Here is a 23,036-nt window from a genome sequence, read left to right on the forward strand (position 1 = left end):
AGTAGAAGAATGGGAGTGTCTCGAGGGGCTGCTGTTGTCTAGGATATTGGGAGCGCAGTCCCATCGAAACTTTGAAGACAATATGTTGGGTGCTGTTTTGTAGTGCATGCTTCATCGAAGAGAAGTAGCAAATCGCGGTTTAACAATTGATCCGTAAGTAGAATTTGTCATACGTGTCGCTATATTTTTGTTGTTGTACGCATTCTGAGCCTCAAGGCAAATGAAATGACCCGTATGGATGCATATATTTAATTCCATATGGCGCGTGCCCATGGCTCCTGGTTGCCTAAAATCAGGAGTCGGTTTAAGGCTAGATTAATTTTAGCACCACTGAAATTAGCCTTAACGGAAAGGTTTTAATGTTTTTGTGCATCCATTCATTCCCTGTGTCATTTCACGTTTCATATTTTTGCGATATTCCTACCTCGAGAAATTTGTCTATCAGATGTGTTCCTATTTGTCTGCCTCTAGTCCAGGATGCATTGCATGGTGCAGTTCCCAGAGATAGTCTAGAAAGCACAGAATGTCGACCAATCGGGTCCACGTTGTCATTCTTCGTCATGCGGCTGCTAAAATAATCCAGTCTCATAATCTGTGTATATGTCGAGAAACGAGTTTATTTTCCTCGAAAGTACTCAATGGCCCGATTCTAAAGCTATACGATACTACAGAGAGCAAGTTAATTATCTCGGGGAAAATTGTAATGTTGACGAAATCCGTGCTAGTGTTGTTTTTTTTAGCTAGCGCCCAATAAACTCCCATTCACTCCTTGGAGAGCGCGCCATGTCCCAGAATTGCACAGCATGCGTTCCATAGACGAACCAAAGGCAACGTTTCCCATGTATAACAAAAGAATATCTGCCGTTGCGAATGTTAGACTCCACTCTGTACGGCTGGTTGAACATGGTGAGAGAGCTGTGAAATCGCCTATACAAACTGCACTAACTAGCTACGTTAATGCTTATATTGTCTTCGGAATTATTTCGTGTAGCTACACTAGCTAGCCAGCTCAGAGAGCATTGCATTGTGGTTTTTGTAGTCGACTTGAGCTGCAACAGATTTCCAAAAATATTTTCCATTTTACCTTGTAACGTCAGAATGAATTTTTTTTTTTACCAAAAAAATATTGTTCTCACATAGTTATTTAACACTACAGTTGAATATGGAAGTTTACATACACTTAGGTTGGAGTCATTAAACTTGTTTTCCAACCACTCCACAAATTTCTTGTTAACAAACTATAGTTTTGGCAAGTCGTTTAGGACATCTACTTTGTGCATGACACAATTCATTTTTCCAATAATTGTTTACAGATAGGTTATTTCACTTATAGTTCACTGTTTCACAATTCCAGTGGGTCAGAAGTTTACATACACTAAGTTGACTGTGCCTTTAAACAGCTTGGAAAAATCCAGAAAATGATGTCCGCTTCATATAGGCTAATTGACATAATTTGAGTCAATTGGAGGTGTACCTGTGGATGTATTTCAAGGCTTACCTTCAAACTCAGTGCCTCTTTGCTTGACATCATGGGAAAATTAAAAGAAATCAGCCAAGACCTCAGAAAAAATATTGTAGACATCTAAAAGTCTGGTACATCATTGGGAGAAATTTCCAAACGCCTGAAGGTACCACGTTCATCTGTACAAACAATAGTACACAAGTATAAACACCATGGGACCACGCAGCCGTCATACCGCTCAGGAAGGAGACGCATTCTGTCTCCTAGAGATGAATGTACTTTGGTGCGAAAAGTGAAAATCAATCCATCCCAGAACAACAGCAAAGGCCCTTGTGAAATGCTGGAGGAAACGGGTACAAAAGTATCTATATCCACAGTAAAACGAATCCTATATTGACATAACCTGAAAGGCAGCTCAGCAAGGAAGAAGCTACTGCTCCAAAACCTCCATAAAAAAGCAAGACTACGGTTTGCAACTGGACATGGGGACAAAGATCAAAAATATAACTGTTTGGCCATAATGCCCATTGTTATGTTTAGAGGGGGAAAAAGCAGATGCGTGCAAGCAGAAGAACACCATCCCAACCGTGAAGCACAGGGGTGGCAGCATCATGTTGTGGGAGTGCCTTGCTGCAGGAGGACTGGTGCACTTCACAAAATAGATGCCATCATGAGGGAGGAAAATTGTGGATATATTGAAGCAACATCTCAAGACATCAGTCAGGAATTTTAAGCTTGGTCGCAAATGGGTCTTCCAAATGGACAGTGACCCCAAGCATACTTCAAAAGTTGTGACAAAATGGCTTAAGGACAACAAAGTCAAGGTATTGGAGAGGCCATCACAAAGCCCTGACTGCAATCCCATAGAAAATGTGTGGGCAGAACTGAAAAAGTGTGTGCGAGCAAGGAAACCTACAAACCTGACTCAGTTATACCAGCTCTTGTCAGGAGGAATGGGCCAAAATTCACCCAACTTATTGTGGGAAGCTTGTGGAAGGCTACCCAAAACGTTTGACCCAAGTTAAACAATTTAAAGGCAATGCTACCAAATACTAATTGAGTGTATGTAAGCTTCTGACCCACAGGGAATGTGAGAAAAGCTGAAATAAATCATTCTGACATTTCACATTCTTAATAAAGTGGTGATCCTAACTGACCTAAAACAGGGATTTTTTTTACTAGGATTAAAAGTCAAGAATTGTGAAACCAGAGTTTAAATGTATTTGGCTAAGGTGTATGTAAACTTCTGACTTCAACTGTAAATTAAAGGAGTGAGTGGTTTTGGGTTGATTTTTCCATTTTAAGATGCTTTTGGGAGACTGGGTTGTTTACACAAGCAGCCCAATTCAGATATTTTGCTAGCTAACAGATTGTAACGGGCTAATCTAAAGTGATGCTCCAGACCAATAATGGACTAAAGGAGCCTAACTTTACTCCTTATAGTCCAAGGACCTTACATGTTCTGTTTAGAGGTGAATTGGCTCTAGAAACATAAAGCCCTGTTCTTTCATATCACATTAAAATAATTTCACAAATTAGAGGTTGACCGATTAATTAGGGCCGATTTCAAGTTTTCATAACAATCGGAAATCAGTGTTTTTGGACACTGATTTGGCCGTTTTTATTTAAAAAATGTACACCTTTATTTAACTATGCAAGTCAGTTAACCTCTCTAGGGTACGTGAGAAGGTAGCGTCCCACCTCTTCAACAGCCAGTGAAACTGCAGGGCGCCAAATTCAAAACAACAGAAATCCCATAATTTTAAATTCCTCAAACATACATGTATTTTACACCATTTTAAAGATACACTTGTAAATCCAGCCACAGTGTCCGATTTCAAAAAGGCTTTACGACGAAAGCAAACCAAACGATTATGTTAGGTGAGTGTCTATTCACAGAATAACACAGCCATTTTTCCAGCGAAAAAGAGGAGTCACAAAAAGCAGAAATAGAGAGAAAATTAATCACTAATCTTTGATCTTCATCAGATGACACTGATAGGACTTCATGTTACACAATACATGTATGTTTTGTTCGGTGAAGTTCATATTTATATCCAAAAATCTGAGTTTACATTGGCGCGTTATGTTCAGAAGTTCCAAAACATCCTTTGATTTTGCAGAGAGCCGCATCAATTTACAGGAATACTCATAATAAACATTGCTAAAAGATACAACTGTTATGCATGGAATTTTAGATGCACTTCTCCTTAATGCAACCGCTGTGTCAGATTTCAAAAAACCTTTACGGAAAAAGCAAACCATGCAAAATTGAGTAGGCGCTCAGAGCCCAATCAAGACACAAATATATCCGCCATATTGTGCAGTCAACATAAGTCAGAAATAACATTATAAACATTCACTTACCTTTGATCTTCATCAGAATGCACTCCCAGGAATCCCAGTTCCACAATAAATGTTTGTTTTGTTTGACAATGTCCATCATTTATGTCCAAATTCCTCCTTGTTGTTCTAGCGTTCAGGACACTTTCCAAACTCACGACGCGCGGGCAAGTCCAGCGGAAAGTACGAAAGAAAAGTCAAAGTTATATTACAGTCCGTTAACTTCTTGACGCACGGATCCCATTAGCGGACTCATTTTCGTAAACAACCGCTGAATTGCAGTGCGCCAAATTAAAAAATATATATTTATAATCATGAAATCACAAGTTGAAGTATACCAAAACCCAGCTTAGCTTGTTGTTAATCCACCTATTGTGTCAGATTTTGAAAATATGCTTTACAGCGAATGGTTGATATTACTAGTTTATCTAGCGTGTCCTGCGTTGCATATAATCGATGCGGTGCGTATCATTGCTCCAATGTGTACCTAACCATAAACATAAATGCCTTTCTTAAAATCAATACACAGAAGTGTATATATTTTTAAACCTGCATATTTAGCTAAAATAAATCCAGGTTAGCAGGCAATTTTAAACAGGTGAAATTGTGTCACTTTTCTTGCGTTCATTGCGCGCAGAGTCAGGGTATATGCAACAGTTTGGGCTGCCTAATTTGCCAGAATTATAACATAACATTGAAGGTTGTGCAATGTAACAGGAATATTTAGATTTATGGATGCCACCCGTTAGATAAAATACGGAACAGTTCCGTATTTCACTTAAAGATTAAACGTCTTGTTTTCGAGATGATAGTTTCCGGATTCGACCATATTAATGACCTAAGGCTCCTATTTCTGTGTGTTTTATTATGTTATAACTAAGTCTATGATTTGATAGAGCAGTCTGACTGAGTGGTGGTAGGCAGCAGCAGGCTCGTAAGCATTCATTCAAACAGCACTTTCGTGTGTTTGCTATCAACTCCCGAGATTAGGCTGGTGTAACCGATGTGAAATGGCTAGCTAGTTAGCGGGGTACGCGCTATTAGCGTTTCAAACGTCACTCGCTCTGAGACTTGGAGTAGTTATTCCCCTTGCTCTGCATGGGTAACGCTGCTTCGAGGGTAGCTGTTGTCGTTGTGTTCCTGGTTCGAGCCCAGGTAGGAGCGAGGAGAAGGATGGAAGCTATACTGTTACACTGGCAATACTAAAGTGCCTATAAGAACATCCAATAGTCAAATGTTAATGAAATACAAATGGTATAGAGAAAAATAGGCCTATAATAAATACAACCTAAAATGTCTTACCTGGGAATATTGAAGACTCATGTTAAAAGGAACCACCAGCTTTCATATGTTCTCATGTTCTGAGCAAGGAACTTAAACGTTAGCTTTTTTACATGGCACATATTGCACTTTTACTTTCTTCTCCAACATTTGCATTATTTAAACCAAATTGAACATGTTTCATTATTTATTTGAGGCTAAATTGATTTTATTGGTGTATTATATTAAGTTAAAATAAGTGTTCATTCAGTATTGTTGTACTTGTCATTATTACAAATGTTAAAAAATCGGCCGATTGATCGGTAGGGGCTTTTTTGGTCCTCCAATAATCGGTATCGGCGTTGAAAAATCGTAGTCGGTCGACCTCTATCACAAATGCAAAATATACACTTGAGGACAGCTCATAATTATGTCTGGACAGCTAAAGTAATGTCTAGAATGGAGCAAATGGAATGGCAAACACACAGAAACCATGTGTTTTATACCATTCTGCTCCAGCAATTACGATAAGCACATCCTCCCCAATTAAGTTGCCACCAACCTCCTACTCTGTACACTGACACTGTTTTAACTGATTAACACTGGCACCCTACAGTATTTTTCAGTAACAACGTGTTTGTGGCGTCCATCTTCCGTTTACCCACAGGTGTTTGGAGACGCAGATAGCTCATTAGCACAGATAGTCAACGCTGTAACATGGAAAGATGGCCATGTGGGAAGCCTAACCCTATAAAAGGTGTAGTAATTTAACCTTTTGTTTTTTGAAAATGATTTCTCGCTGATGTATGTTTACAAATCCATACAAAAAGTGATGTGTTTTAACGTATAGAGCACGCGTTGGTGGCTCTTTAAAAAACTCCCCCTGCCAGAAGATACCATGTCAATAGGCGGTAAAGGAAGTTTGCGTCTATGATTTTGACCAACCTTAACTTGTCGACACTTGCCAAATTCCAGACTTGAAAGACAACCAATGTCTTCTAAACATCCATGTTTAGTTGCAGAGGGTTTGTTTGAATTTAGAAAATGCTTTGTTATTAAATGTTTTGATCCATAAAGAAATCCAACAACACTCCATGTGTTTGGATGCTCAAATCATTTTTTTTTCTTAAATGACCTGCCATGACAACCACCTAAAACTTTAAAGGAAAAGTGACAGGAAATGAGCATTGCGTGTTACTTCAGAGGCTACATTTCACTTTCATTTTTCCTTTATTTAACTAGGCAAGTCAGTTAAGAATAAATTCTTATTTTCAATGACTGCCTAGGAACAGTGGGTTAACTGCCTTGTTCAGGGGCAGAATGACAGATTTTTACCTTGCCAGCTTGGGGATTCGATCTTGCAACCTTTCGGTTACAAGTCCAACGCTCTAACCACTAGGCTACCTGCCGCCTCATTCATACATCAGTATGAATGGGCAAATCTGATATGGTCACATGTAAGACTGATTTGAACAGAAAAAAAACATCTGAATTGGGTTCTTTGGGTGGTACCACTGTGATAAACTTTCTGGGTAAAAAGTCTGAATACAAAAAAAAAAATTGGGAGTGTGGATCAGAAAGCCAGTCAGTATCTGGAGTGACCACCATTCGCGTCATGCAGCGCGAAACATCTTGGCATAGAGTTGATCAGGCTGTTGATTGTGGCCTGTGGAATGTTGTCCCACTCCTCTTCAATAGCTGTTTGAAGTTGCTGGATATTGGCAAGAACTGGAACACGCTGTCATACTAGTCAATCAAGAGCATCCCAAACATGCTCAATGGATAACATGTCTGCTGAGTATGCAGGCCATAGATGAACAGGGGCATTTTCAGCTTCCAAGAATTGTGTACAGATCCTTTCCACATGGGACAGTAAATTTTCATGCTGAAACATGAGGTGATGGCGGCGGATGAATGGCACGACAATGGGCCTCAGGATCTCGTCACGGCATCTCTGCATGCAAATTGCCATCGATAAAATGAAATTGTGTAAGATGTCCGTAGCTTATGCCTGCCCCATACCATAACTCCACCGCCACTATGTTCACAACATTGACATCAGCAAACCGATTGCCCACATGATGCCATACACGCTATCTGCCATCTTCCCGGTACATTTTAAACCGGGATTCATCCTTGAAGAGCACACTTCTCCAGCGGCCATCAAAGGTGAGGATTTGCCCGCTGACGTCGGTTACAACGCCAAACTGCAGTCAGGTCAAGACCCTGGCGAGGACGACAAGCACGCAGATGAGCTTCCCTGAGACGGTTTCTGACAGTTTTTGTGCAGAAATTCTCCGGTTGCACAAACGCAGTTTCATCAGCTGTGCAGGTGGCTGGTCTCAGACGATTACGCAGGTGAAGAAGCCAGATGTGGAGGTCCTGGGCTGGCGTGGTTACACATGGTCTGCGGTTGTGAGGCCGGTTTGACATACTGCCAAATTATCTAAAATGACGGAGTTGGCTTATGGTAGAGAAATTAACATTCAATTATCTGAAAACAGCTCTGGTGAACATTAGAGGCCTTCTATTATCCCCAGCACAAGGTGCACCTGTGTAATGATCATGCTGTTTAATCGGCTTCTTGATATACCACACCTATCAGGTGGATGGATTATCTTGGCAAAGGAGAAATGCTCACTAACAGGGTTGTAAACAAATTTGTGCACAAAAAACAAACATTTTAGAGAATCTTTTTGTGCATACGCCACATTTCTGGGATCTTTTATTTCCGATCATGAAACATGGAACCAACACTTTGCATGTTGCGTTTTTATATTTTTGTTCAGTGTACTTCCGTCTTGTGCTCGTGCCTTAGGTGGTGAGCATTCAAATCGTCATAGTTATACACACAGAGCCAAGTCTAAATCAGGTTATTACTACGGACTGTTTAGTAACGATGTGTGAGAAAGGAAATTCCACACTCGGATTCTAAAGGAGCAAGGACCCTGGAAGCCTACTGTTGGTTATTTTTTATTATGCGTTTCATTAAAAAAGAGGCAGCACTCTTGCTCAGAATGAAAAGCTGGTTTTTCATGTTAACATGAAATGTAGGCTATGTTCTCCATAGATTTGCATACAATTGAATATGCAGCATTATTATAAAATGCCCACCATAACTTTAGTCAATAAAATATAGGGCTAATATAATGAATGTTTCTAGTGTATATTTTAACTCAATAACCCCCTGCATCTCATTTTGCAGGTGAGGACACTGCTGTAAATGTTGAGGAGCAGAGTAACATCTCTGGAGGAGGTGATTCCCATCAGGAACTACAGATGAACCACTTTGGACATCCTCTTTATCTTCCGAGCCCGTCTGAGCCTGTGCCGCAGACGCTGGGACATTCAGACGGTTTCAGACTAGACGCGCATCTGGGTGTGTCTCGGAATGTTGAGGAGATCCTGGACTATTGGAGACTGGATCCTGTTTGTAGTCCTGGAGGTTCAAAGGCGGGAGCTGGAGATCCAGAGACAATACCAGTCAGTAACAAGACACCAACAGCTATGATGGGGGATGTTCCTGTGTTTACTCTAGCCTCACTAGTGGATCTGTCCAATGGAGGAGTAACATGTGAGCCATGTGATGTTAAGAAAGTACCTACAGAGACCAAATGCAGTGCATTGACCTCCCTTCACATTAGATCCAAAGAGAAGCAGCAGTCAGAGTCTAGTAAAAAGAGTGAATTGAATTTATCTCAGTGTAAAAGTGAGATTATGTCTGAATGTCCTGAGATGAAAGTTGAGGATCCTATTTGGTCATATTATTATCAGATTGAATCCGGCATGACTCCAGTTAAAACAAAAGCCATCCCAGTTAAAAAAGAGTCCTTAGAAAATGCTACTGTGGCTGTCAAAACCAAAGATGAAGTTGATTCTGAAATGAAAGTTGAGGATCCTATTTGGGCGTGTTATTTTGCAGAACAGGAAAAAGGGGTGCCTATTGTTGAAAGGAAAACATATGCTGCAGATGTGAAAGAAGAACCTGTAGATATTGAGATTCCATTTAGCTTTGCTCTTGGTTCATCTTCACCGGAAAACGGTGTTGAGCTGACTCTGACTGACAGATGTGATCAAGATGGAAATGGAGGCCTATATGCAGTGAAACCTGCCGAAGAACAAAGTGTGAAAAACTCTACAGGAACTTACTATGTGAAACGGGAAATGGTGGACATCAAAAATGAAGATCCCATATGGGCTAATTTTCACTTGAATGAAGTAAGAAAGGATTTGAAGCCAAAATATGATAATTTAGTATCTCTTTCGTCAATGAAAGAAGACAACAATCAGCCACTAATCTTCAAGGAATTGCTATCATTGAAGACTGAGAGTACGCAACCCATCCATATGGTCAACGTATCAGTGCCTGCAATCACAGGAGGGCAGGAACGCACTATGACCTCTGACCCAAAAGGCTGTTCTCACCCCATTTCACACCAGCCCAGCAAAAGGCAAAGGTTGGAGTGCGAGCCTGGTGACAAATCACTGGCCTCTAACTCAAAACAGGCAAATACAAACCAGAGATCACATAAGCCACAGCAGCAAGACGGAACATCAGGCTTTTATACATCTACTCAGTCTCATCATACACACATTTCCCAGTCAGACCTGGGATCTCAGTCAAATACGACAGACCACTCATTACCAATGTCAGGTACAGGTATAAAACATCTGCCTCAAACATCAAACATCTACAACAAATATAAACCATATATTAATGCAAAAGAAATGATAAATACCTGCCAACTATGTGGTAAATCCATTGCTTCACATAAACTGTCAGCAGAGGCTGTAAAAGGACCGGGACAGACGGACACAACTAGACCCTGGACATGTTGTGTATGTAAAGCAACATATAAAGGCCAAGGAACATGGGGGTTTCACAGACAAAAACACATTAGTGGCTTAAAATGCCCTGAGTGTGGAAAGTGTTTTAAAACACAACATAGCTTGGAAGTTCATACGAAGACGCATTCTAAGGAAAGGCCTTTCTCTTGTGAGGAGTGCGGCAAGACCTTTCGCACTCTCAGCCTTCGCAACGCACACATTTACAGTTGTCACAAAACTCCCAACCATGCCTGTCAGGAGTGTGGCAAGAGTTTTAGGCAAAGAGCCCACCTATGCATTCACATGAACATACACACAGGAAATAGACCCTATCAGTGTGCAGACTGCGAAGCTGCCTTCAAGTCACCCTCAGCACTGTATACGCACAAGACTATTCACACAGGTGAGAAGCCCTTTGTATGCCCTCTGTGTGGCATGCGTTTCCGCCTCAATGCCTTCCTCACTGTCCACCTGAACACACACTCTACCACCAAAGGAAAACTGCACAATAAGTCAGGGAAAAGCCAATCGAAGAGGGAGCAGTCAGACTCTGAAGAGACCTCAGACTCCCTCTCTGACTCAGACTCCCTCTCTGACTCCACCCCTCAAACACCCACCTCTAGAGAGACCAGGAGTCAGAGGAAATCGAAGCAGGTGGAAAACTGAAGGTGAATGGAACTCTTTAAATGCTATGATCTGATGATCCAAGGATGAAGCATATTTTATTTGAATCTGTATATTTTACAATCTTTGTGCTTAGTAAAACCTGGTTTTAAGTTCAACCTAGTTAGTGTTTTGTTGATTGCTGCTTCACAATAAAATGTTTTGTTCAAATTAAACTAACTTTACAATGTCTTTGTTCATTTGTTTCTATTAGCTGTTGTCATAGCACACTGGGGTCCTCAATATTGATCAAATCAGTGAACTGGAGAGCAGGATGTTACCACTCACAGCAGCCCATGTGTACATGTATGTGTGCATTTGTGTTAATATTTGACTGTTATTTTGCAATACAAAGGAAACGGGTCAGAACAAGTGTAGTATTGTAAGGGTAATATTTCCCTGTGAATCCTTTTGAAGCACTTGATTGTGTGCTGGATGTTAACAGAATGGGCTGTGTGGCACAGGATGTAAGTGTGGTGTATTGTATCATTGAGCAGCCCAAACTGCTGAGGACTACCACAATGCAACACATCAGATCCACAATTGAAGCGCAGTAGACCCCATAGATTCGGATATATCAGTATTTGTTTTTACAAAAACACTGAAGACATGTATCAAGTAATGAATTAGATGCTAATTACACAATGTATTTCATTCATGGATAAATTACAATTGTGTAGGTAATTTATGTTTTGATTTGGTGATAGTAACAGAAAAAACCTTTGGTGTTATTACAGGGTCATATAGGCTATACCTAGGGCCCACTGAAGTTTCAGGTCCATTGTCAGTAAAAGACGAATGGTCAGGTCTCATGCCCATGAAGAAGGTACACCACATGTACCACTAAGGGGCAGCAGACTCCATAGATCCAGAGTTCTGATACTGTATGTCGGTAATGGGCAACTTTGATGGGGGTGGGGGCCACAAAAAAAATTAACTCGAGGGGCTGCAGTGGCTCGTGGGTCTATGTACCCACAACCCCCCCCCCCCCCCCCCAAGTTTAGATAGCTGGCAGCTAGTCTAATTTACCAATCTAAAAATATTGACATTGGCTAATTGAGTGACTGTCAAGATAATCCATCCACCTGACAGGTGTGGCATATCAAGAAACTGATTAGAACAGCATGATCATTACACAGGTGCCCCTTGTGCTGGGGACAATAAAAGGCCACTAAAATGTGCAGTATTGTCACACAACACAATGCCACAGATGTTTTGAGGGATCTTACAATTGGCATGTTGACTGCAGGAATGTTCACCAGAGTTTTTGCCAGAGAATGTAATGTTAATTTTTCTACCATAAGCCGCCTCCAACAGTTTTAGAGAATTTGGCAGTATGTCCAACCGGTCTCGCATCCACAGACCACGTGTTACCACGCCAGCCCAGGACCTCCATGTTCCGGCTTCTTCACCTACGGGATCGTCTGAGACCAGCCACTCGGACAGCTGATGAAACTGGGTTTGCACAACTCAAGAATTTCTGCACAAACTGTCAGAAACCGTCTCAGGGAAGCTTATCTGTGTGCTACCGACTTCAGTGGGCAAATGCTCACCTTCGATGACCACTGGCACACTGGAGAAGTGTGCTCATCACGGATGAATCCCAGTTTCAACTATACCGCGCAGATGGCAGACAGTGAAAAAGTATGGTGTGGTGCGGGCGACCGGTTTTCTGATGTCAACTTTGTGAATGGAGTGCCCCATGGTGGGGTTATGGTATGGGCATAAGCTACGGACAACAAACACAATTACATTTTATCAATGGAAATTTGAATGTACAGATACCGTGACGAGACCCTGAGGCCCATTGTCGTGCCATTCATCCGCCATCATCACTTCATGTTTCAGCATGATAATGCACTGCCCCATGTCGCAAGGATCTGTATACAATTCCTGGAAGCTGAAAATGTCCCAGTCCTTCCATGGCCTGCATACTCACCAGACGTCACCCGTTGAGCCAGTCATTGGAAGCCATGGGCTACAGGATTGACTGTATATGAATGGACAAAGCCATCAGTGATGTCACACCATTCATTAATAGGTGAAGACTCAATGGCGCATTTGAAGACTAGGAAACCGATTTTAGTGACTAAGATGGTATCTAATGGGGGACATTTTCTAGATAACATCAGAAAGACAGGCGAAGCAAGAGGGTCCACTACCGTCTAAATCTGTCCCCGCAGGAATACAGCGATAAGCTGACGTCCTGCCTTCCCGCCTTAGGGATAACGACTCTCATTGTTTGGGCAGGGATTGGAGACAAGACCATCTTGTCATTATATTATGCAGTCAATTTATCCTGGGCTATAGACGGGTTGATTGTTAAACAATAAAACCAACTTGTGCACAACTATGGGGCAAAACAGACGGTTGGCTTAGATTGGTGACATGTAAACTATATTTAGTCTCCAATGTTTATCAAAAACATAAATACATTTGCACAATAATCACTTGTCTCTCAAACGCATTTTGGTTAGCTAGCCAGGGAATTTTAGCCATATTAGCATTGACATGAAATCAGTTAAAACACCTCAAAACAAGATATGGTATCAACAACATGATTAAACTAGATGAAATGAGCCACACACATTACCACACACATTAAGGTTTTTGTCATTGTTTCTGGCTATACAGAACCACAACAACTCATGGGCTTCTGCCCTACTGATGTGTGCTCATCGTTTTCGTGACGTCAGCTAAGGAGGGGTCGACAGTGTTGCCAACTCCTCAGTAAGGAAAGTAGCTATTGGCTGTCCTAGAAGTCGCTAAATGACGTCATCGCCTCATTTGCATAATTGGCCATGTGCATGTAATTGTGATGGACGCTGTAGGAAAGAGGAATAATGCTGTGGGAGAGACAAAAAGTGAGTATGTTTAGAACTACATGTTGTAAATATGTTTAGAACTACAAATGAGCAACCTGCAGAGAGTGGCACACACAGCGAATAAGAACCAGATATTTGAGGCCATACTCCTCCTTCAGCGTTTTATGGACCCCATTGTTAAACCCTGTCATAATAGAGCCATTGTCAGTCCCTATTCCCAGGAGTTTCTCTTTTTTAAGACAACACTTCGAGGAAAGCCACAAACAACAGCACGGGCTATAGATTTGGCATCTCCTCCCTCCAACTCAAGAAGCCCCGGAAATGTTGATACAATTGTCTGCTTGGTGTCACTAAAGTACCTTATCACAACCCCCAGGTACTTAGAAACACTAACATCCGTGGACTCGTCGAGGAGGAGGCTGAAACGCTGGTCACCCACATCTGCGACCAACTTTTTCAGAAAGTATTGTGCTAGAACACCATTAATAATTTCTGTGCACTTTGTCCTGTGCATTTTGAAGTAGGTAGTCTGAGAAAGCAGCTCTACATGCTTCTCCAATGTGATCACATGCCAGTGTAGCGTGGTTCGTTCTGCGTTGTGTGTTTTCAATTAGGACGCTGCCACAACTGACGGTCTGCTCGTTGAACTCTTTTTATTTGCCCTGCACAAGAAGAGACAACACACACTTTACCCTTGGTGCAGTCACAGCTCTCCGGCACCTTGCTAGCCGAGGGTCAGGCAAAAGAGCGCGCCAAAAGGAATTAACAGGTGCTGCGTGCACACACTCGCTGCACAACAGCATATACAAGTAAAACTATACAGAACATAATTCTGACAAAATAAAAGACATACCTGCACACGAAGAGACAACACACACGTTACCCTTGGTGCAGTCACAGCTCTCCAGCACCTGCGCGAGCACATGGACACTCACTCAACCACTGTCACAAGTACTCAGAAGTTACAACAGATACCCCAGTCAGTGAGCTCTGTGAAACTTGTTAACATAAATTCCTACACTGTCCACACTATAACAAACGTATGGTTGCAAAACAGTACATTGTATAACCTTATGAAGGTTTTATATTAAACAGTTTCGGAGCCAAGGACAACATACCTTGCTAGCCGAGGGTCAGGCAAAAGAGAACGATAAAGTGGTATGGGAATACAGATAACCCGCGATGGGCCAAACCAAAATATACAAAACTTTTACAATCACTTGTATGTATAATATTGGTATGAAAAAGTGTTTGTACACCAAATAAAAACATTAGCTATGCAGCTGTAATTAAATAAAAAAATACACTGAATTATTATTATTATTATCAGATTATTAACATCCCCTCTTGACCTGGCCTATTTGAATTGGTCCTTATGTGCAATTTGGTGCGTAATCTAGGGGAACAACATCACACTTCTACACCAGCATGGAACAGTGTTCAGTGATAGCTAATGCCATGGTGACCTCAGCCTTTTTTGCAGAGTAATTTTTTTTTTACCATAAATGGCAGCTTGTTTTGGGTGGAACTGTTATAAGGCTTTGCCTTTTGAGTATGTTTTTGAGTTGTCATGTTTTTTTTTACATCACTAAGTTTGGTGTAGAAATCAGCCTTACAATCAATACAGGCAGTATGCCCGTGTATCATCTCCAATAAGCAGCTTCAACCAGCCTTTTCAATTCAGGGTTTGATTCCCACTCCTTTCTGTATTAATGAGTGTACAGTTTAGACTGAGACATGATGAGCTAGCCAGCTAGATGTTTAGCTTATGTCACAGAGAGGCACACACACAGTGGACAAGGTGAGTAAGTGACTGAGGCTGTGTGAGTCAAATGTAGTGATTTATTTTTGTGCAGTGATTTATTTTAGACAAAGAATATTTTACATTTACATCCCGCCCTGAATGTAAGCCAGGGCGGGATCAGCCAGTGGCGGCTTCCCGCATGCGCGATTCATTTGCAGTCTGGACTCGGAGGGGAGAACATATCCTGCTCTGACTGCAGCTGGGAGGGACTGCTGCGCGAGGACTGGGCCGCCTGTGAGTGCTTTGGGACTGGGGTGGGGCCCACGGCAGCACCCGCTGCTCGTTGAGAAGAGTAAGAACTATACGTGCTTTCACGTCAAAGTCTCCAATAACACCAGAAAAAGTCGCTAGATTTGTCGCTCATCGTTTTTTGAAAATGTGTCACTAGAGGGGTCTGAATACACGCTAAATATAGTGACAAAGTCACTAAGTTGGCAACACTGGGATCCTGCCCTCAGGCTGCTGCTTATTCTACTTCTATGATATCATGGTGGTCCGCAAACAATCGTTTAAGTGCATGCTGACACCTACTGAGCTGGAATGTATGATCAATCATGATCTTCCCAATTCTGTACTCCCATAAAAATAAAATTCAAAACCAAATATATTCTAAACTTCTACTACACCCTCCCCCAAAACTCCTCCCCAACCCCATTCAACTTTATCTATATCATGCTGAAACACTCCACCCTTAGGATTGTTCAGCATGTCAACAACCATTTCAAGAGTAACATCTGTCACCCCTAATATCTACTTTGCCATCTCCACAATAACCTTCAACCTGGCATTTCTGCTTTCCACAACCCAAGTCATATTGATAACCTTATCAATAAAAGCTATGAAGTCAACTTTATTCATTATCAAAGTGTCATTTGACACTGCACATTCATGAGCACAACATTTCTGAAAAGGCCTTGAAACCATGCCTGGACCATCAGAAGCACCAACCCTGACAGTAGGTGCACTTACTACAGGTACATCCATGTAAGCTCCATCAGTCTGCACTGTAGTTCTACCAATCTGTTTTACAGCCTCTGCATATGATACATCATGACTGATCCTATATTTCTGAGCCTCTCTAGCCTCTCTCTGTACCTGGCATCCACCAAATGCTGCACTGTGTTCTCCCCCACAATTACGGCGTTAACCTTGACATTGTTTCCACATGCACCGTAATCATGTTCCCCTCCACACTTGGCACATCTTTTCTGTTTGCATCTCAGCAAATCAACAGAGAAGCCAACGTGAGTAGGCCGAGTAACTTCTGACACTGTAATACGGACACAGTTCGTCCAAGCCGAAAACGATCTACGTAGGCCTGTATCTTTCCCAATCTTACCTAAGGGAGACGTGCTCTCATAAGAGTTGAGTCGATCAACATCCCCAGGACCACCATCTGTGAGGGAGTCAGGCTGCTCTTCTCCCTGTTTAGGGTGAGGCCCAGGTCTTGAATGTGCTTCAAGATTATCCTTGTGTCTGCTGTGGCTTGCTCTCTTGATTAAGCACACACCAGACAGTCGTCCAGGTAGTTCAGCACTAGAATGCCCTGGGACATGATAGGCGCTAGGACTGCGCTAGGACATGCACTTTGTGAATGTACGCGGCGCCAGTGAGAGGCCGAACTAGAGGACTTTGAATTCATAAGCCACTCCTTCGAAGGCGAACCGGAGGTACTTCCAGTGATCTCGATGAATTGGAACGTGGATATACACATCCTTCAGGTCGAGCGTGGTAAACCATTGGCCGTTTGAGATTGCCTGCAACACCCGCGCTGGCAAGAGCATCTTGAACTTGAGCTCCTTTAAACATTTGTTGAGGCCGCACAGATCCAGGATCGACCAAAACTATGAAATACGTGGAGTAGAACCCACTTAGCCGTTCTAGCGGCTCTAAATTTATGATTGCATCCTTGTTCAGGATATCCAGCCAGAGTGTCTCCTTCCTCCCCCCATCTGCCACCGAGGTGACCCAGATGCCCCTGTAGGGCGGAGGCCTGAATTGGAACTGGAGCTTGTGGTAGGGTGCGCAGTTGCCAAAAACTCCTGCAGTGTCTCTGTCTTTGCTCAGTTTTGTAGTCTGCTGTATGATGTTGTCGAACCCTGGCCCAAAGGTGGAACCTAGCATGAAGGCGAGCTCCAAGAATATTTGCTGAACTGGCGGTGGACGTTTAGACTGCCAGCCAAAGATGGCAGTGTAAAGTCACCACTGAAGCCAAAGCCTTGCCTTTAGCATGTGTAATGTCCATCTGGAGCATAGTGAGCAGCCTTGACACCTCTGTGGCCTCCTTAAGAAGCTCGACACCACCCCCTGGGAGGCGAGGGATCAGCAAGGCATGGTAGGATTGCAGCATTGTAGCCGCATTTACGAGGTGTGCCATGATGGTAAGGGTCTTGAAAGTGCTTTGCATCCATTCGTCGCTTACTCTTTCAGGTCCTGGTTTGAGGTGAGGCACCTTGCCAATGATCATGGCAGCCACCATGTCATCAATCACCGGATAGTGGTCTAGCCCCAAGGACTCTGCATTCCTTAGGAGAGTACACAGCCTAGTCTGGTTGTCGCAACAGAAGTGCCCTCTAGGACAGGACAGGTCATGCAGGCAGAGTGTGCATCCCCCGTGGGCAGGGGTACCCTGCATCTCTCACAATAAAACGTAAATGTAATTCCTCTGTGAAAGTGAAGCCAACAGTGTGATATTACTATGTGTCTATAGTATACACTGTGCAATACTGGAATAGGGAAAATACTACAGACCTATAGTACCAGCCTTAGTCTTATATTTATTTATTTATTTTTTATTTCACCAGGTAGGCCAGTTGAGAACAAGTTCTCATTTACAACTGCGACCTGGCCAAGATAAAGTAAAGCAGTGCGACAAAAACAACAACACAGAGTTACACATAAACAAACGTACAGTCAATAACACAATAGAAAAATCTATGTACAGTGTGTAAATGTAGAAGAATAGGGAGGCTACGCAATAAATAGGAAAAATATTTACACATTTAGCATTAACACTGGAGTGATAGATGTGCAGATGATGATGTGCAAGTAGAGATACTGGGGTGCAAAAGAGAAAGAGGATAAATAACAATATGGGGATGAGGTAGTTGGGTGTGCTATTTACAGATTGGTTGTGTACAGGTACAGTGATCGGAAAGCTGCTCTGACAGCTGATGCTTAAAGTTAGAGAGGGACATATAGGATTCCAGCTTCAGTGATTTTTGCAATTCGTTCCAGTCATTGGCAGCAGAGAACTGGAAGGAAAGGCGGCCAAAGGAAGTGTTGGCTTTGGGGATGACTAGTGAAATATACCTGCTGGAGCGCGTGCTACGGGTGGGTGTTGCTATGGTGAACAGTGACCTGAGATAAGGCGGGGCTTTACCTAGCAAAGACTTATAGATGACCTGGAGCCATACACTATCTGAAGGAGAGGAGATGTGAACGGGGTGTGAACTGCCTGATCCAGGGGGAGGGGAAGAGCACACGAACTCACACATGTTAGCCTGATCCTAGCGTGTGGGTCGGCTGTAACTCACGCCACGTTATAGTTTATTCTACCATACATGGGGGTGTTGGCAGGTTGTAAGGTGTGTGCTTAGTCCTGCAGTGGTCTGCTCTCGTTAAGCTAGCTACTGCATAGTTCGTTCACCGTGGAACAAACAAGAGTTTTGACAAGATGTAAACTGCCCTGTGAAATACCAGCGTGGCACGCCTAGCGACATGTGACTGACTCTCCAGGGAGAACTGCAATCCTGCCGGAGCGAAACATACACAGACTCCCGATCTTGCGGGGTTAGGCTAACCGGGAGGGTTTCCCGGTGGACAGACAAGACACAGACAACTAGGACAAACCCTCAGCGCCGTAATGGTAGTGATTAAAACGAGATGGCACACGCCAAACTGAGTGGGGGGACAGCAGAGCACCCTGATGGAGAAGCTAGCTGCTCCAAGCTATTGAATAGCTGCGGGTATACTTCTGAGCTTATACACCCAAACATAGAGCTCTTACCAAGTGAATCTTCTTGTGAATGAGCCAAGAAAAGGGAGAGGTGGGAGTAGTAAGGCGGGGGCTATTTTAGGGGGTCAGACGCTGCACTACCCAGTACACAGGATTAATCTAAAATTCTTACTCGGAATGCATCCTGCCGAGGGGAAGAATACCATATTGGAGCGATCCAATATAATGCTACATAACAAAGACAGTATTTGTATTCATCATGGGTCCCCAGCAGCTACTCTTGTCCAGCAAAATTAAGGCAGTTTATACAATTTTAAAAACATTACACTACATTCACAGATTTCACAACACACTGTGTGCCCTCAAGCCCCTACTCCACCAATACCACATATCTACTGCACAAAATCCATGTGTACGTGTTTGTATAGTGTGTATGTTATCGTGTGTCTGTATGCATGTGTCTGGGTTTGTGTTGCTTCACAGTCCCCACTGTTCCATAAGGTGTATTTTTATCTGTTTTTTAAATCTAATTTTACTGCTTGCATTAGTTGCTTCATGTGGAATAGAGTTCCATGTAGTCATGGCTCTATGTAGTACTGTGCGCCTCCCATAGTATGTTCCGGACATGGGGACTGTGAAGAGACCTCTTGTGGCATGTCTTGTGGGGTATGCATGGGTGTGTGTCCGAGCTGTGCGCCAGTAGTTCAAACAGACAGCTCGGAGAGATTGACATGCATATTATTAATGTTAGCTCTCTGTGTACATCCGTGCTTCCCTGTTCTGAGACAATTACAATTTTCCTAAGTCCCTTTTTGTGGTACCTGACCACATGACTGAACAATAGTCCAGGTGCGACAAAACTAGGGCCTGTAGGACCTGCCTTGTTGATAGTGTTGTTAAGAAGGTAGAGCAGCGCTTTATTATGGACAGATTTCTTCCCATCTTAGCTACTGTGGTATCAATATGTTTTGACCATGACAGTTTACAGGGTTACTCCAAGCAGTTTAGTCACCTCAACTTGCTTAATTTCCAACTTGCTCAATTTAGTTGAGATTTAGGGTTTAGTGAATGATTTGTCCTAAATACAATGCTTTTAGTTTTAGAAAAATGTAGGAGTAACTTATTCCTTGCCACCCACTATGAAACTAATTGCAGCTCTTTGTTAAGTGTTGCAATCATTGCAGTCGCCATAGTAGCTGACATATATAGTGTTGAATCATCCGCATACATAGACACATTGCCTTTACTCAAAGCCAGTGGCAAGTCGTTAGTAAAGATTGAAAATAGTAAGGGACCTAGACAGCTGCCCTGGGGAATTCCTGATTCTACCTGGATTACGTTGGAGAGGAATCCATTAAAGAAGACTGTTCTGTTAGACAGGTAACACTTTATCCACAATATAGCAGGGGGGTGTAAAGCCATAACACATACATTTTTCCAGCAACAGACTATGATCGATAACGTCAAAAGCCGCACTGAAGTCTAACAAAACAACCCACACAATCTTTTTTCATCAATTTCTCTTACCCATTCATCAGGGCTGTGCTTGTTGAATGTCCTTCCCTATAAGCGTGCTGAAAGTCTGTTGTCATTTTGTTTACTGTAAAATAGCATTGTATCTGGTCAAATGCAATTTTTTCCAAAAGTTTACTATGGGTTGGTAACAGGATGATTGGTCAGCTATTTGAACAAGTAAAGCGGGCTTTACTATTCTTAGGTAGCGGAATGACTTATGCTTCCCTCCGAGCCTGGGGGCACACACTTTCTAGTAGGCTTAAGTTGAAAATATGGCAAATAGGACTGGCAATATCGTCCGCTATTATCCTCAGTAATTCTCCATCCAAGTTGTCAGATCCTGGTGGCTTGTCATTTTTGATAGACAACAATAATTGTTTCACCCCTTCCCCACTCACTTTACGGAATTCAAAATTACAACGCTTGTCTTTCATAATTTGGTCAGCTATACTTGGATGTGTATTGTCAGCGTTTGATAATGCCTAAATTTGCTAATCTTGCCAATAAAGTAGTTGTCAATATCAGTGTGTTTTGTGATGAATGAGCCATCTGATCCAATGAATGATGGAGCTGAGTTTTCCTTTATTACCAACATTTAATTTATGGTGCTCCAAAGCTTTTGACTATTATTCTTTATCTCATTTATCTTTGTTTCATAGTGTAGTTTCTTCTTCTTTTTATTCAGTTTAGTCACATTATTTGTCAATTTGCAATACGTTTGGCAATTGCTTGTGCAGCCAGACTTATTTGCTATTCCTTTTGCCTCATCCCTCTCAACCATACAATTGTTCAATTCCTTATCAATCCATGGGGATTTAACCGTTTTTACAGTCATTTTCTTAATGGGTGCATGCTTATTATTAACTGGAATAAGCAATTTCATAAATGTGTCAAGTGCAGCCTCTGTTTTCTCCTCATTACACATCACGGACCAACAAATATTCTTTACATCAACAACATAGAAATCACTACAAAACTTATTTTAGGCCCAGCCTTTGTAACTTTGGTTTTCCTAGATATGGCTACTATATTGTGATCACTACATCCGATGGATCTGGATACTGCCTTTAAGCTAATTTCTGCAGCATTAGTAAAGATGTGATCAATACATGTTGTTGATTTTATTCCTGTGCTGTTTGTAACTACCCTGGTAGGTTGACTGATAACCTAAACCAGATTGCAGACACTGGTTACAGTTTGAAACTTTTTCTTGAGTGGGCAGCTTGATGAAAGACAGTCAATATTTAAATCACCCAGAAAATATACCTCTCTGTTGATATCACATACATTATCTAGCATTTAACACATGTTATCCAGATACTGACTGTTAGCACTTGGTGGTCTATAGAAGCTTCCCACAAGAATGGGATTTAGGTGAGGCAGGTAAACCTGTAGCCATATTACTGAGATACTCTCTAAACTTTACAGGAATGTGGTTCTGAATATTAACAGCAACACCTCCACTATTGGCATTTCTGTCTTTTCTGTAAATGTTATAACCTTGTATTGCTACCACTGTATCATCAAAGGTATTATCTAAGTGAGTTTCAGTGATAGTCAAAATATGAATGTCATCTATTACTAGTAAATTATTGATTTCATGAACCTTGTTTCTTCAGCAACATATGTTAACGTGGGTTATTTTGAGCACTTTTCTTCTGGGATTCTTACTTGTTTCCATTGCTTTACTGGGAAGCTTAGCAGAAGTAGATATGCTCATGCTATTTATGTTAGTGCAGGGTGAGCTGCACACAGTGGATTTCCTCCTAGGGCACACCGCCTCAGTGCTAACAGTATAAATCTGGTCCATAGGTACATGATTACTGCATACAATAGCCGTAGCATCAGCAGAGGCATTCAGGGCAGTTAGAGGGACATAAATTAGGTTACTTACATTGAGTCTACCAACGCCCCTGATATAATGTACATTTGGTAGGGATTACCTGAGCTGGGCTTGGGTCAGTGATAAGTCATTGTCTCATTGCAGCCGTATAATGATTTGGGTGTATCCCATCCTCCTTATAAAACGTGTTTTGTTTCCAAAAGTCTTGAAATGGTCAACAAAAGTTACACCCATTGAGCTGCAATAATCACGTAGCCAGTTGCGAAGAGAAATAATCCTCCTAAAGTGTTCAATGCCACGATTCAGAGGGCACAGGGACAGATATGATGGGTCTTTTGTTAGTGTCTTGCAGAGAGTCAATCAGCGCTTTAAAATCAAGTTTCAACTGTTCAGAGCTGCCCTTCGTAATGTCATTAAAACCCACATGGACTACAATAGAATCTATTTCTATGTCCTGACGTAGTACATTCGGGAACAGCTTAGTAATGTCATTTACTCAAGCTCCGGGATAGGACATTTTTTTTGCACCAGGAACT

At 42.1% G+C, this 23,036-nt stretch overlaps 1 protein-coding gene across 2 annotated transcripts; it reads left to right on the top strand.

Annotated features, from left to right (window-relative positions):
* LOC129863345 (zinc finger protein 382-like) lies at positions 1-10,731 on the top strand. Of its 2 annotated transcripts, XM_055935259.1 has the most exons (3): positions 1-153; positions 5,733-5,822; positions 8,271-10,731. In XM_055935259.1, the coding sequence occupies exons 2-3, from the start codon at positions 5,783-5,785 to the stop codon at positions 10,556-10,558; spliced, it is 2,328 nt and encodes a 775-aa protein (XP_055791234.1). In that variant the 5' UTR covers positions 1-153; positions 5,733-5,782; the 3' UTR covers positions 10,559-10,731. The 2 variants fall into 2 exon arrangements, with proteins under 2 accessions (XP_055791234.1, XP_055791235.1); XM_055935260.1 differs by lacking the exon at positions 5,733-5,822.
* Positions 10,732-23,036: the final 12,305 nt, after the last annotated feature.

This window comes from Salvelinus fontinalis, chromosome 10 (genome assembly GCF_029448725.1).
Source record: "Salvelinus fontinalis isolate EN_2023a chromosome 10, ASM2944872v1, whole genome shotgun sequence".
NCBI lineage: Eukaryota > Metazoa > Chordata > Actinopteri > Salmoniformes > Salmonidae > Salvelinus > Salvelinus fontinalis.